We start from the raw sequence: 16,795 nt of genomic DNA, 5'->3' as shown, positions 1-16,795 counted from the left end.
TATCACTTAAAGATATAGGATTACTTATTTGTTAGTTCGAAACATATATCTAGCTGGCCATGCATTGATAAAACTTATTATCATTCCCTAATTATTCGATCTTTGTATTTACTACAAAACATGAATATACTGCATAATAGGAATATGTAGATATACAAAATTGGCTCATATTTATATGCCTCAATTTTAAAAACTATTTTGATGGTTCCCCTTTTTCTTTCAATGTTATTAGGAAATAGGCTAACACTTGGCTAGCTATAAATACAAAGTATATATGCATGTCCAATGCCTCATTGAAATAATTTTCAATTTGTTTTTTTTTTTTTTCGATAAAATTTTAAGAAAAATACATACCACATTTGTGGTTCCACTAGTTCATTGTATTTTTTATATATATTTTTTATTTCCATTTTTTATTTCCATTTTTTGTCTAAAATGTATATAAATCAAGAAAATGATGAAAACGATGAAAATAATAAAATAAACCCTAATACGTATAAAAATATATTACATAATAGAAAAAACAAATTAGGAATAATTAATAATAACACATTATTGCGAAAAAGGGATGCAAAAGGTATAGGAAATAATTATGATTGTAAAAAAGAATTTGATAAAACAAACAACAACAATTTTAATAATGAAAATGAATGTCTTCTTGAAAATGAAGAGGAAGAAGATGATGATGATGAAGATGACGATTATGAAATTGACGAAAATGATGAGGAAGAGGATGATGATGTTTTTTGTGAAGATGAATATGATGATGAAACTCGAGAAATAAACTTCAATTCTTATAATAATTATTATTATGAAACAAATAATGAAAAAGAAGAGGAAGCTAATTTTTTAGAAAAAAATATTGCATCTGATGCTGAAAAAGATGATATACTTTTTGAAAAATATGATAAATTAATAAAAAAATATAAAAGAAAAAAAGAAACAAAAATCGATAAATTTGTTAAGAAAGAAACAACAAATGATGAAAGCTATAGTTGTTATAGCTTTAATAGTAAAGGAGAATATACACATACAAATAGATATAGTGGTGCCAAGGATGGATATCGAAAATCTAGGCAAACAGAAATAGAAACACAAGAAGATGCCGATGAAATAATCGATGATGAGGTAGCAGAAGAAGATGATAGTCATTTTTCAAATGAGGTGTTAGACCGAATTGAAGAAATTTATTACAAGGATACTAAATATAAAAAATTAGAAAGTGTAAATAATTCTAATAATAATATATGTGTTAATGATTTAAATTTAAACATAATAAGTAATTATCTAAATGTGGATATATCTGTATTTAGTAAAAAAACTACTGTATTATTATTAGGGAATCCACAAAGTGGTAAGAGCTCTTTTATCAATTGGTTCACTGAATCTTATGTACAAAATACGAATAGAATCCCTAAAGGGAACCAAATGACATATATAGATGTAAAACGAAATTACAGATTCAATTTTAAAAATTTTAAAAATAGTAATTATCAACTTGGACTAGATAAATTCCATGAAAATTATTACAACGATCGATATTCTGGGGATAACGAATATAGAGATAATTATTATGGACATGGATGTATGGGAGAAAATGATAAAAATGTTATTCTATCTGGTGAAAATTGTTTTAATATATTTAGACCTTTTAAAAAATTAAAAGAAAAATCTAAAAATTTAAAAAATTATATATATGGAAAATTATGTTATCAAAATAAAATAACCAAATATATGAACAGAGTCAATTCAGTATCATTTATAGATACTAGTGGAATTACAGATGCAGATGATAATGATTATGATGAATTAATATTAAATATGTCTAAATATGTAGATATAATATTTGTTTTTATAGATTCAAATACACATTCTATAAGTAATAGATTATTAAAAATTATGAATTATCTTTTACAAAATCAAATCAGTAAAGTAACAATTTGTATAACAAGGATTGATATAATAGAAAAAATCAACTTATATAGAGTTGTATTTTATTTAACTCAACATTTTTTAAGAAATCTAAATATATTTAAACAGCATATTAATATGGCTAGCTCTTATGAAAATAGTGAAGAACTTGAATATAACAGAAACTTGGATATTTTTCAAAATGAAGATATTAAAGAAAATAAAAAACGTGATCAAATTGAAAAAATGTTAAAAAGAATTATAACCAATAAAAATATTAATGAAACCAAAAACGCCATTCTAAAAAGTGGTGAATATCCCATATCAGACGACCGAACAAATATGCAATATAACATCGATCATAAAATAAATAAACATGACGAAGAATACTTTCACCAAGGAAAGGTACATAGACCATATATACATGACACAATAGATAATAATTTAAAATATTTAAATTCAAAAGGATATTATGTCGATTCAGATATAGACCAAATAGATGAAGAACAAGAAGAAAGCATTTTTAAAAAAATATTAACAAAAAGTTACAACTCGTTTAAGGATAAAATATTGAATGTTAATAATGAAAGTGATAACATAATTGATAACCAAATTGAAGATGAAGCATGTCATGTGAAAAGAAAGACAAGAACACGTCATCGTGACAATAAAACATATGATGAATTTTCACCACATGGGAATAAAAAAGAGAGAAGACAAAATATAAATTCCGCTAGAGATATGGATGAAGACAAGGTAAAAAATCAGATTGATAAAATATTTGAAAATAAAATAAATTATGGGGATTGCTTAAAAAATATGAGCATTTTTGTTTTAGTATTATTATATGAAGTTGTTACAACCATCTATAGTTTAGTTCATTCTAGTATAAATACATATTTAAATACAAAAGAAAGAAAAATAATAAATGTTGAAAAAATTTATAAACTTGATAAAGCAAATAAATTGAAATACAATATTAATAACCTTAACGATTCATATAAAATTTTAGAATTTTTAACAATCTATTTACCTGAAATACCTCATGATGTTCTTAAAAGAGAAAAGTGGACACACCAAAAACCTCCATTAATGTTTCCCAAAACTGGAAAACATATGAATAGGTATAGTTGCCATGGGGATTACAAATATAGCAATCAGTATGCTGGTCCTAATATTGAAAGGGAACTAAATGAAGTAAACGATTTGATACATTCAACAGGCAATAACAATATTAGAATGTATAGAAACAACAATTATAATGGGCCAAATAAAAATATATATGAACGTCATGGTAAACATTATCCTGAAAGACGAAGTATCCCCGAAGATTTCTCACCCCATGATAAGTCAGTAAATTCTTACATAAATAAAAATAGACACAATAAAAATAATTATAATAAAATAAACGAGTTATCTTTATTTGATACTGAACAAATAGATGAAGTTAGCAGTAGACATACCAAACATAACCGTAATGAAGATACCGATTTAAAATATGAATCTGAAATAAAAAGAGGTTCATATGCTAGTATAGATAAATATAATAAATATACCGATTATGAAAGTGTTAATAGATTTTCTCCTGAAAATAATTATAACAACCGAAACAGAATAAGGAATGATGATATAAAAGAATTAAACATGTTAAACGACTTATTATACAAAATAGATGAAGGAATAGATTTAAAAACAAATCAAAGTATTTATATGCTTAAAAGAGATTTAGAAAAAATTCAAAATACATGTCTAAGAAAAATAATTGATAATAATGAAGTTATTCAAAAAAATAAGTCTCTACGTTTTCAAAATATAAAATTATATTTTTTTAAATATATAACAATTTTTTGTGGATTTATTATATCTATACTTAGATATGATTTCTTAGTTTATTTTAATTTTATTAAACCCAAAATATTACTTAGTATCTTTTCAAAATATTTTATTTTTTTATCATCGTATAATAAAAATTCATTTTTTGTGGCTCTAAATATATTACTTGTTATTATTTATGTTGTAATATATTTTAGATATAATAAAAGAAATTATTTTAAATCATTAGACAAAAGTGATATGAATAAATTAAAAATTATTTTACTGTTTACTCAAATTATATTTGATGAAATAAATCAATTACACCTTCGATTAATTGGAAAGGGGGGTCGGAACTCACGAAGTTAGTAACTAACCATCCAATAAGCTACAACAATAGCAGGGCAAACAAAAGAGATAGACCAAGTGCATTCATATAATACCCCTAATAAAGGACACAAACTAAAATAAGCATCATTAAAACTGATTTATTATGACCATAATCATTGTACAATGTTGTAAGAAGATCCAAACGGATTAAAAACAAAAGAAAGTTAATTCAAAAATGTTAAAATTTATTATTAAAAAAAAGGAATGCGTGTGTATGCATTATGTAGACATATAAATCAGCACAGGGTTTCCATATTAATAGACACGTACATATATTATATATTTTTTACAAGAAAAAAACAAACGGAAAATTATAAAAGCAAAGAACAAAAAAAATGTCTTGTTCAAACAAGTGAAAAATAAAAATTTTTTTTAATTTTTATTGTGCATGTTATTTTTTTTGTGCATATTTATTTATTCAAATAAACTTATATCAAAAATTACTAAGTAGCATATGATAAAATAATGATATGCTATTAGCGTCATAGCTAATTGTTACATCATCGAATGTGGCATTTTCTTGGGTGACCGTTTTCATAAAATATTCTACACTGTCCCTGTAAAGGAGAAAATGAAAAATTATGAAAAATTATGAAAAAAATGAAAAAAAATGAAAAAAATGAAAATGGCTTGCTATTTTTTGGGTACATATACATGGCCAATTTGAGCAGATCATACCTGATATTGTCTATAACAATGTGGTGCGTTAAAGAGTCGAGACAAAAAATGTCTGATAAGGGAGTTGAGTGCATAAAATTTACAACAGTAGTAATGTAGGAAAATAAGACATATTTATTTATTTTTATTTGGTGTGAAAAAATTAAAAGAATTATATAAATCGGGGATTGTATAGATAACCGATTATTATGTTTATTTATTAAGTAAAGACTGAAATATATTTTAAATAAATTAAAAAATATATCATAAGAAATTCTTGATTTTATTAAGTATGGATAAAATGCCAATAAAAAATTAGTAGAATAAAAGTTTACACAATCGATGGCTGTATTTTTTTTTTTTTTTTTCATTTTTTGTTTTTTTTTATTTATCCCATTTTGTTCACTTGTATTTTTGCCAATATATGTTCCCCCCTCGTTCTTGAAAATTTTTATGCATTTATTAATTAAATAAATCAAATTATTATTAATATGGGATAAGAAAGTATGAAAAATATATCTAAGATTTGGATTGCCTAAAGAAATAATATTAGCATCGGATGGACTGTTAAAGCGAATTAACTTTTCTTCATATATTAAATTTAGTTTTTTATATATATAATTAAATATTTGGGAATTATTCATTGTTTTGTATTTATATTTATGCAAAATAAACAGTCGTAAGCACATCCATTTTAGTAAAAGGGCTTGCCTAGACATAGATCGAAAATTGTTATTTTTTGATAGCCTTTTTCTTAGCTCGTAAATTTGGGTATCCAAAATTGGGTTGCAACTGTTCAATGTGCCTTTACCCTTTTTAGTGCACTTTGGGAAAAAGAAATATATCAATTTTTTTTTATTTTCGTAAAAATTTTCATTTTCTGTTTTATTTTTGTGAAAAGTAAATGATTGGGAATAGAAATTTTTAAAAATTTTGAAAATCCACATCTTCTTAATATTATTTATTTGATCATTTTCAAGACTATTCAACCTTTTAGCATTTGTGTTATTATAATTAAGATGGCTTGAAAAATATTCTAAAGAATTATCCAACTTTTCAAACTCATCGTTAGAGGATGAACTAAATTTTTCTGAGCACATCGATTCTTCATAAGTTTCATGATCATCTTTTTCACATTCGTCATCTATATTTTTCATTCTATTGTCAAATTTTTGAACTTTATATTGTTCTAAAAGGGTGTCTATTTTATTATTTTTGTCATTATTTATTTGGATATATGTTATATTATTCATATCTATAATAATATTTTTGAGAGGTAAAATATGCATAATTATATTAATATATGAATAACTTTTAAGTATCAAATTTTTTATACTTTTTCGTAAAAATATAGAATCATTTATATGTTTGATTGCTTCAATAAATATTGTTTGATCATAATTATAAATAATATTTTCGATCTCTTTTTCTATATAGGATGCAAATGATTTTGCTATACTTTCTTTATCCTTATCAATCTTATAAACCTTTTTAATCATATAAAAACTAAAAAAATTATAATTAAATATAATTGTAATTATGGAAAATAAAAAATCAAATGTTTCATATATGCTCATATTTAAAATAAATCCAATTTTAAATAAATATAATATATATATTTTTTCTACAATTTTTATTTTCCTTTTCATTATTGCAACTTGTTTATTTTTAATTTCGTCTCTTAACTCGCTCTCTACATTTCTGGCCATCTTTAGCATTGAGCATAAATAAAAAAATATTTGAAAATTAATTATTCCATAATTTTTAAGACTATAAAAAAATTCACTCCAAAATAGTGTCCGTTCCTTTTTGTAGCTATTATTAACTGAGTAGACAATGTAGTCTAAAAGCTCGTTAAAATATGCAGCTTTTTTCTTATCATTTTTGTAGCTAAAACGGAATAGCCAATTGCTGTCTTTTCCAAATCTTGGAGAAGTACACACATTTGAGTTATTCGTTTTTGGTTCACCCCCATCCCGATCTCCATCACCTTCGTTATTGTCACTTGTGTAAGTGCCGTGGGAGTTTATGTCCCTTTCTTTCGTTTCGTCATTATTGTAATTTGATTTATCATTTACAGTATCACATTTTGTGTGCTTGTTGAGGCTGTAGGAAGCAGTAACTATTTCATAAAAAACGAATTCAGCACAAAATTTATTACAATCAATAGAATCATTGTCAAGCATGCAATTGTTTAGGGTGCATACTATTTCTTTGTGAATAGATAATCCTTTATGTACGACCAAATAAACAATTTTATTAACTTGATGAACAAAGGAAAATATGTCATTTATTTGGCTGAGAGTTTTCAAATTAAAATCGAATTCAGTAGAGATACCACTATTAGAGCAAAGACAGAAAGATACTGATTGCATACAAATTGGAGACTTGTAAAATGCAAGTAGCATATTGAAATATAAAGAATCTTGCATAAAACCTTTGACATAATTATGAGAATTGTTTACTAATATATATTGCTTTAAATTTTTAATTATATTTTTTTTAACACTTTTATAATATTTTATTATTATTTTTTTTTTTTCCACATAATTATGATCATTTTCTCTTTGGAATTTTAGAAAAATATATTTATCATCAGAATTGGCAATATCTTTTTGACTTGTTTGTGAAAGGAACTTGTCTAAATCTGGATTGTCTTCCAAACTTTGAGTATCATAGTCTGAAGTCTTGATAGTATATTTTCCTTTGTCTTCCGATTTAAAAATAAAACACCTTTTTTTTGAAAATTGATAAATATTTTTTTTGTAAGTATTAAAAAATATGGTATAATAAAATCGTATATTCATAATTAAATGAATGACAATATATAAGACATTATAATAAATATAATTTAATATTTCAGATGTATATAAATTATTTATCATATTTTTTTTAGAAATTTTTATAGCTTCAATTTTTTTATAATTTCCTTTTTGAAATATATATTTTTTATAATTAACAAGATCAAATATTTCTTTATTAATATTTTTTGGAATTATTTTCATATGATTTGTTAATTCATAATTATATATATCATCTAAATTTATAACACTTGTTTCGTTATCTATAAAATAGTTATTTCCTTTTAAGAGTTGTCCAATAAGACAATGTTGATAAATGCCATTAACTATATCAGCAAGTTTAAGTTCTTCCATATTTTCTATAACTACTTTTTTATTATCACTTCCTTCAATATATGATATGAAATTGTAAATACTAAAGGATATAATTAAACTTAAAACAATATTTTCTCTTTTTTTTTCATATAAATGTAATATAATCTTATTTATATAATTTAAAAAACTATTTGTGTTGCTTATATCTGTTTTCAAAGAATGCTCTAAAATTTTATAACAAGCAAATATATCTTTATCTAAATTTGAAGTCATTTCTTTATTTTTTATGTCCTTTACATTTGTACTATCATCATTACATTTTATTTTACCTACATACTTCAATAAAAATTTAACTATCAAAAAATGTGTAATATTATTTATGTTCATAAATTTTATAATCTTTTGATTATCTCGTTTAAAGTTTTTATATTTTCTACTATAAGTAGATAAAGAGCTTGATAATATTCGGCTCATTTCATTACTTTTGTAAAAAAATATATTAAAAAAAAAACTTAACTTTATATGGGAACAATATATTTTTGATAATATACCATCGTTTTTTTTAAATAGTTCATACAAGCAATACATCACTTTTTCATTTGCTTGCTTATTACAATTTTTATTTTCTACACCCTCGTAATAATTTAATAAATTTTCATCTATCTCATTTTCATCATTCATTATGCAGGAATCATAATTATCACTTACAACATCAGTATGTTTTACTTTTTTTGCAAAATTGTTTTCATTTTCTATAAAATTATTTCGCCTCTTATTTTGTAAAGAAGTAGAATTACCTTCTTCCTTTAAACCCCCATTCAATGAGGTTATTCCTTTTATTTTTATTCCCAAATTGGAATCATTTTGTTTGTCTGCCTCGTTATTTTCACACCTTTTCAACCTGTCCTTGGTTAGAGCCCACTCGAAGTAGTAAACCAACTTATTCTCATTCACCAAATTTGATAAATTGTTTTGTATAAATGTTTCATAAAATAAGTGGAAATGAAAATTGGGGTTTAAATTGTTCATATTAAGTAAAAAATCAAGACACACTTTTTCTTTCTTTGATATTAAAACATTGAAATAATTATAACTGCCTTTTATTTGAAGTATTAAATCAAAAAGTGTATTCCCATAAATGGCATTTTGTTCAATGTTTATCGGAGAACCCACTTTTGCATCCTCTATATTTTCTTCGAACGATATAGTCGTTTTATTTATTTGGTCTTCATCATGATATAAAGATAAAACATTGTGGTGTTTGAAATAGTATAGAAAATGCTTTAATCTTTTTTTCTTTTGTTTATAATATTTATTGTTTTGAATCGATGATGAAATATAATTATAGGCATCCGTTTGATTAGTTGTTTCGATAGAAGATATAATAAAAGGGAAAATATTTTTATTTACATATTCTACATTACTTATAAAAATAATAAATCTGATTATTGATTTTCCCATTTTCAAAATCGACAGTTTTAAAAATTCATTGTTCCATAATTGTAATAATATTTCCATTGAAATAGTTTTAATTAAAATATACTGTTGGTTATTGTACTTATTCATTAAATCGATGCACTTAATAAATAAGTATTGTATAATTATAGTCGAGTTACATATATTTAGTAAGAAGTTTTTTATATATCTCAAAAATAATAATAATAAATGTTTTTTTTGAATATAATAATTCTCAATTTTGTAAAATAATAAGCGAAGTAATTTAAAATAAAGTATATTAAAAAGGATATACTTTTTTGTGCTCGATCCTGTATAGCTATTTGGTATTGAATTATTCTTATTTTGGCTGTTTTTCAAGTTTTTTTTTTTCTGTTCTTTCTTTTTGGCTAAAACAGGTAGTAACCTCTCTATAACATTAATCATGTATTTTAGTTTTAAAGAATAATTTTTCATTATATTAATCAAGACTGATAAAAAAAAAACAAACGTATTTTTGTCTAGGATCTTTAAAAAAATACTATAGTAACTGTGATATTCTTCCTCCTCTTCATCCATTATTATTATTTTGTATACAAGAAAAAAAAATAATTTATTTCTGTACCATTCAGATATTTGATAATAATTATTAAAAAAGAGGCAAAAATTATCAAAGCTTGAATCAGCATAGGAAATAGTTGGAAAAGGCGAAGTAGGCTCATTGGCATTTGTCTTATTATTATCAGCATTTTCCACTGATGTGTTGGAATTGTTTTTTTTTTCAGACCCAACTTTAAAACTAAAAATGTTTTCCAATAATAAGTACTTCACATTATGTATTAATACAATTTTATAATTATTATAAAATATATTTTTTGATAAATGATAATTATTATTACAAAATAATGGCGATTTAAATATTTCTACATTCTTTGTATTCGCATTTAAACTATTTTCAACATTGTTGAATATGCTATAAACATTTTTATCCTTGTATTTTATTATACACATATTCCACTTATTTTTAATATCATCAAGATCTGCACTTTTAAAGAGTTGCTTAGCATGCTGAGCATTTTCAACATTATATGTACCGGCTTTATCGTGTGATATATTTTTCAACTTGTCTAAGCTATTATTATTCATTTCTTCTTTGATTCCATTTAAAATGTTGACTAAAACTTTATTATTTTTACACTCTAATATTATATTATTTAAAGTTGCTGGATCCATATTTCCATTTATGTTTTTAAAATATTTTGATAATATATCAAGAGCTTCTTTATTATTACTTATAGTCTGATATATTTTTTTTTCTAAACTTTCATCTGCTTTATCAATATTGCTAATATTTTTGTTATGGCTTTCGGAAGTTTGCCCAGATAAATAGTCATTCTTTTGGTTAAAATTATTATTTGTTTGTAAACCATAATTATTCATATTTTCTGATATATTTTTATAAACATCGTTACTTTTTTTATTAGAGTATAAACCCCTTGATTCAGTTTCAGTACCAAAATTATAATTTTCATTTTGAGAATTATCAAATTTTATATGACTTGAAACGATTTTATTATTATACAACGTTTTTGTCACATTATTTCCATATGACTGTTCATTATTTTTATTGTAAAGGCTAGCACTTGAATATTGTGAAAGACCTGTGTCCGATTCGTTAGTTTGAAAATACGTAGTGTTTTTTTTTTCTTTATTTAAGTTGCTATACCCTTTAAAAGATGAGCTTTGTGAATAATCGTAAACCTTTTTATTTTTATCTTTCCTTTCCATTAATGGCACATTTGGATTATTATTTATTAACCCTTTTTTTGAATTATCGTTTTTTTTAAAAAAATCAGGATTATTATAAATATTATTATTTGCATTTACCATGTCGTTTCCAGCATTTTTTAAGTTACTATTATTTATGTTGTGTATATTATAGACGCTTTTATTTTCTTGTGTTATTTTTTTATTATCATCAAAGTGTGAACTTTTTGGGCGTTGTTGAATCAGGGGATTTTGATTATTCTCTGCGTTTTTTCTGAATTCATTTTTATGGACAGTATTATTATATATATTGTTAGAGGAAGTATTACTAGCGAAATTATAATTTTTTATAATTTTATTTCTGATAATATTATTTTTTATATGTTCCATACTTTTATTTGGTTTGCCATTTATTAAATTCCGTTTTATTGGAATATTTTTGTTTCCTTTATTTAGTCCATTTGAAGATCCATACATTCGATTGTTATTATAGTTATTCCAATTTCCACTAGTATTATTATTTCTTTTATGCCCGATATTTTGGGCATTATTATTTATGTTATCATTATTGTTTCCTACATGTCTTGATGTTAAATCGTTTGGATTTTTTTTATACAACTCCTTTTTATCATTTTCATATTCATTAAAAAAGTTATTATTGTAATTTTTTCTGTTATTGTTATTGTTCATTTTGCTCGTTTTTTTTCCATAAAAAAAAAAATTGGATTTTAGGGTTTTTCGAGCATATATATCAGATATGCTAATTTTTTCATACCCGCCCCAGAATAGTCTTACTATACATTCAAATTATGTAAAAACATTTTAAAAAGATGACAAAACAAATAAAATGCCCATAATATCAATACACAGATGATGGTAACTAAATTGTGTATGCCTCCTACAAGTTCGAACTATGCATATGGATAGATATAAACATGTATGAACTTTTTGTGTTTTTATTTTTTCTTCACAGCTAGAAGTATCTATAAATGGAACGAACTATTTATACTTCCTATTTACAAAAATGATCATAATAATATTTTACAATGATACCAAAAAAAGAACACGGAAAAAGAAAAATAAGAATAAACAAATAAGCAAAATTTATGATTGCTTTATTTTATCTCCGTTATTTTTCAAAAACAAAATTAATTATTCCTTATGTAAAACAATAAATGTATAATAAACAAAGGAAAAAAAAATTAAGTTGGAAATTAATATTTTTATTTTAAACAAGTGGAAAAAATATATGGGGATAGGTAAAATTTTAAAAGTGCGTGAAAACGAGTTGTGCTGTTGAATAGCATCCGTTATTTGCTAGCTTAAAAAATGTATGTATATAATATATATATATATAAAATATACATATATTATGAATAAAATTTTTTAACACATTTCATTTTGTATACTCTCAACAGTATTGTGCAAAAATATATAGCTTAAGGGAAAAAGAGAAAATATATATATTATGTATTATTTTTTTCTTCCAAATAATGATGTACCTTTTTGTGCGTGTGCTTAATTTTGATGATGAAAAAAACTTTTAAAGAAACATCATGGCACTTGTAAAATAAAACAAGTATTGTAGTAAGCTTTTTTATTTGGAATATTAAAAAATATACACAATATATAATACATAATATATATACTTTTCTCTTTTTTAAAGTGGCATGTCTAAGTTATAACACTCCTCGCATTTTCCTTTTTCCTTTTTGAAGTTCAATTTTTTTCTTATTTATATATTTCATAATTTCGAAAAACTGTTAAATAATTATATAAACAAAAAAATGCCATAATTTTATTGAAGAGAAAATTTAAAATATGCATTAGAATGCTCATAAAATAAATATACACATATAAATATATACAATACCGTTGGACATGCTTTAATATGTAAAAATGCTATTCTTTTTATTACTGTAAATTTTTTGGCTTATTAAATATTTACAATGTACCCTTTTACAAGCGTATAAATATATATTTTTTATTTCCTACATATCCTCTTAACCTTTTTTATAACTAGAAATATTTTGGAATTACAATTGCTGCACACGCCTTAAAGGTATTTTAAATTTTGTTAACGAAAATGAGTTCTATAATCGATAAAAACAAAAAGAAAGAGGAAATTCATTTTCTGAAAGCTAAAGAGCTGAAAGAAAAAATCGAATCGATAAAAAACGATTTAGGTAATATCTTAGTTTACTTTTATTCTCCTTCCCAATTTTAATACTATAATTATTTTGCCTTTACACTTCTCATACTTTCACCACACTGCATTTAATTATATCCAAATGCAGAGGCTAAAACCAAATTAATTAGCGAACTAAAAGAACAACGAATAGACAAAATTAAAAATATTAAAGAACTTGAAATAAAAAATAATACCAATTACAAAAGTTTTATAAATGAATATGAAAACATACTAAACGAATATCAAAACATCGAAAATGAGATTTACGAAATGCTAGGGGACTTAGCATCGCTGTCTGAAAAGTCATACAACGAAATATGTAACCAGCCAATATGCATATATACATAAATATATACCTTCTTTTTTTTATTCTTTCTTCTTAATTTTGTTTCATATTAAATTGTTTTTCTATGGCACTATTATCAATATAAATACATATTTTTTTTAATTAAAAAATATAAATAATAGTAGAACTTAGAGAAGAAAATAAAAACATTCTTATGAGCAAAGACTTAGTTATTGAGAAAATTAAAAAAGAGCTTCAAGACCAAATGGAAATGATTGACCTTGAAATGTCTAAACACTCAAATATGCTGAATGTAAACATTTATGCATTTTGTTTATAACTCATATATGCATATTTTTACCTGAACATTCATAATTTAATATATAGAATGCCCATAAAATAGACAATCGTTTTTTTCACTTTTTTTTCCCATTTGAAGAGTTTGCTATTGAAAATAGGCGACATTTTTAAGAAAACACATGTGCAGTATCAAAACGATGAGGGTACATAAAATAAAACATACAATAAATAAAATAAAAAATATACCTTTTTACAATTTTAACCATTTTATTACACTTTAACTTTTGCTATTACAGAATTAAGGCCATTATTAATACGTTTGAAAAGCATTGGCAAAAGCTAGGATAAAAGTTTACACACATTTTTAATTAATTTCAGAATTATTGACCAAGGAAATGATAATAAAAAGGGAACGTATTAGACATAAAGCTTTTATCTTTTATTAGTTGGAAGTATTTATACCGTCCTATAAATACAACTTCGTTGTAATTATTACTTTGTAGAGTATGTAACCTATTTGATATGGACTATAACATACGTTTTAAAATTATGTTTATTTATTTTTGATAAAAATATATATTTATATTAAATTTTCCATAAAAACTGTTTATTTTTATTTTATAAAAAATATATTAAAGTTCCATTCATTAATTAATTCATAAAAAAGGAATTTATTCACATACAAGTGCAAAATATACACAAGTACATACATATAATGTTTCAATAAAAAAAAATTAAAAATAACATATTTTTATATACATACACAATAAAATGTGTGCATAAATGAAATATTATTTTTTTTTTTTCCAAATTTTTTTTTTTTATTAATGTTTAAGTTCAGCAGTTAAAATATTAGTAGCTTCCTTTGATTCAGGTAAAGATTTGACATTTTTTCCTGAGTCATCTTTTGGGTCTGTGTGTAATTCCATTAATTTAGAGATATCTAATTTAGGTCTTTTTAAAATTTTAACTTTTCTAATTAATACATTTTGTAATGGAAATATTTTTTTACATTGTTTTTCAACTTCTTTGCCTATTGATTCAGGAATAATTTTTTTTACTAAATCTTTTAATAAAACTTTACTAGCTTCAGCGTGCATAATATCAACCATTTTTTTTCTGATTTTTTTAATTTGGCTAGTTTGTGCATAACAAGTGGTTTTTGTTTGGTTAGGTCTTTTTTTAGTAAAAGCTATACAAAACATTCTTAAATGATAGTTGTCAATAGTTTTGACATCAGTGCATCCTTCAATTAAGGTATAACCTTTTCTAATTAATGAACATAACTTATCTCTTGTTATACTTAAACCACAAAAGTCTGTATAGCAATCTCTATTTACGATATGATCACAAATTAATTTTATTTTTTTATGAGCTTGATCTTCATCATTATTTAAATCGGCTAAGTTGACTTCGTAAATTCTACCCTTTAAACCGTCAGTTGCCAATTCTGCAAATAGTTAAAAAAAATATAAATTAATATAAAATTCGGAAAATAAAACATATATATTACGTAATATACAAAAAAACAGATTGCTAGCGATATGTCAAAGCACCTGCTGGTGCCCATATTAACATGTACAGTTCATATTTTTTAAGGGGTAAGTGCATATAAAATGTATGCTCTCTAAGCATAAATTGTATGAGGCACAACATGACATAGTAAGTTCACAAATATATAGCAACATAGTTTAATTTGGTAACATTGCTCATAATATACAACATTTTAAAAATTATATATGCACAAATAAATGTATGGATACTTATATATTTCAAACAAAATATAATATGCTAGCAGGGGTAATGTATAGCCATATAATATATATTTAAAAAAAAATAGCGACTTATTTTTCAAATAATTTTATTTTTGTTGCTTACTTTTTCCAATAGTTTTAGTAACTAAGGTTTTTCCAAATTTTCTAACCATAAACACGTTAGGAGCATTAAGGTCATACCATTCTTTTTTAGTAAAAACATCAGTGACCTTTTTCTTTCCACCCTTTTTTCCTTTTGATGTTCTTTTATTTTTTCCAACTGCCATTTTTCCAGTTATATTAATTTATAATTGAAAATATAAAATCTAAATTTTTTAAATTTAATAATTAACAAAATTAAGCTTGTGAATTATTTTTTTTAATTTTTTGTAAATTATTAAAAAAAAAATATATATAATTTTTTTAATTGGATATACATATATTTTTATTATAAATTAAGTATGTTAAAATGTATACATACAATTCCCTATAATATGCATATGTTATACGTAAATAATTATATATAAGCACATGATATGTTTATTTTTTAATTTGTTCGTTTAAGCTTCTTAAATATTACATAGGCTTATTATTGCTCTTTAATATTACAAATATATTATATATTATTTATAAGGTATATGTTATAAAAATATTTTTGGTTCAAATTTTTTATGCACTTTAAGGATATACTTAAAAAATGTATAATAATGTCCCTTATTTTTATTGAAATATTCGGGTGATAAAGGGGGTATCACAGTTTATGCCTGCCCCTATATATAATACCGCAAGGAAAATTTCTTCATATATATACATACTAATTATTAGCAAAAAAATAAACATTTTTATGGCCCTTAACTATATATTTAATTTTTTAAACTCATTGGAAAATTATTGATATTAAATAGAATGATAAAATTAAAAATTAATATTTTTCCATATTCTAAAAAGGAAAAGTAAAATAACATATTTTCCCCTTTTTTGCATTTATGAAAATTTGGTTAATTTTTATAATTAATTATAACTCACAAAAAAAAAGTCACAATAATAATATTTACATAACAAATATTATAATTATGTTTTAAATATCACAATATTTTATATAGTAACATATTTAAGGTATAACATACTAAATAAGAAAAGCGAATAAGCCAAATAATAAACTAAAACTACAAATTAT

At 23.3% G+C, this 16,795-nt stretch overlaps 4 protein-coding genes across 4 annotated transcripts; 2 read left to right on the top strand and 2 right to left on the bottom strand.

Annotated features, from left to right (window-relative positions):
• Window positions 1-435: 435 nt before the first annotated feature.
• On the top strand, window positions 436-4,092 carry PCHAS_1216600 (conserved Plasmodium protein, unknown function; the record flags this gene model as incomplete). Its single annotated transcript, XM_016798869.1, has 1 exon — window positions 436-4,092. The coding sequence occupies one exon, from the start codon at window positions 436-438 to the stop codon at window positions 4,090-4,092; it is 3,657 nt and encodes a 1,218-aa protein (XP_016654231.1).
• A 454-nt stretch (window positions 4,093-4,546) lies between these two features.
• PCHAS_1216500 (conserved Plasmodium protein, unknown function) lies at window positions 4,547-11,777 on the bottom strand (the record flags this gene model as incomplete). The annotated part of the gene is made up of 2 exons (XM_016798868.1): window positions 4,547-4,670; window positions 4,792-11,777. 2 exons carry the CDS (start codon window positions 11,775-11,777, stop codon window positions 4,547-4,549), a joined length of 7,110 nt encoding a protein of 2,369 aa, XP_016654230.1.
• A 1,396-nt stretch (window positions 11,778-13,173) lies between these two features.
• Window positions 13,174-14,207, top strand: PCHAS_1216400 (conserved Plasmodium protein, unknown function; the record flags this gene model as incomplete). Its single annotated transcript, XM_016798867.1, has 5 exons — window positions 13,174-13,273; window positions 13,385-13,597; window positions 13,747-13,877; window positions 14,004-14,067; window positions 14,161-14,207. 5 exons carry the CDS (start codon window positions 13,174-13,176, stop codon window positions 14,205-14,207), a joined length of 555 nt encoding a protein of 184 aa, XP_016654229.1.
• Window positions 14,208-14,688: 481 nt separating this feature from the next.
• Window positions 14,689-15,905, bottom strand: PCHAS_1216300 (40S ribosomal protein S3A, putative; the record flags this gene model as incomplete). The annotated part of the gene is made up of 2 exons (XM_736121.2): window positions 14,689-15,314; window positions 15,743-15,905. 2 exons carry the CDS (start codon window positions 15,903-15,905, stop codon window positions 14,689-14,691), a joined length of 789 nt encoding a protein of 262 aa, XP_741214.2.
• Window positions 15,906-16,795: the final 890 nt, after the last annotated feature.

This window comes from Plasmodium chabaudi, assembly GCF_900002335.3.
Source record: "Plasmodium chabaudi chabaudi strain AS genome assembly, chromosome: 12".
NCBI classification, from domain to species: domain Eukaryota; phylum Apicomplexa; class Aconoidasida; order Haemosporida; family Plasmodiidae; genus Plasmodium; species Plasmodium chabaudi.
This window is presented reverse-complemented; position numbering and strand designations above follow the sequence as displayed.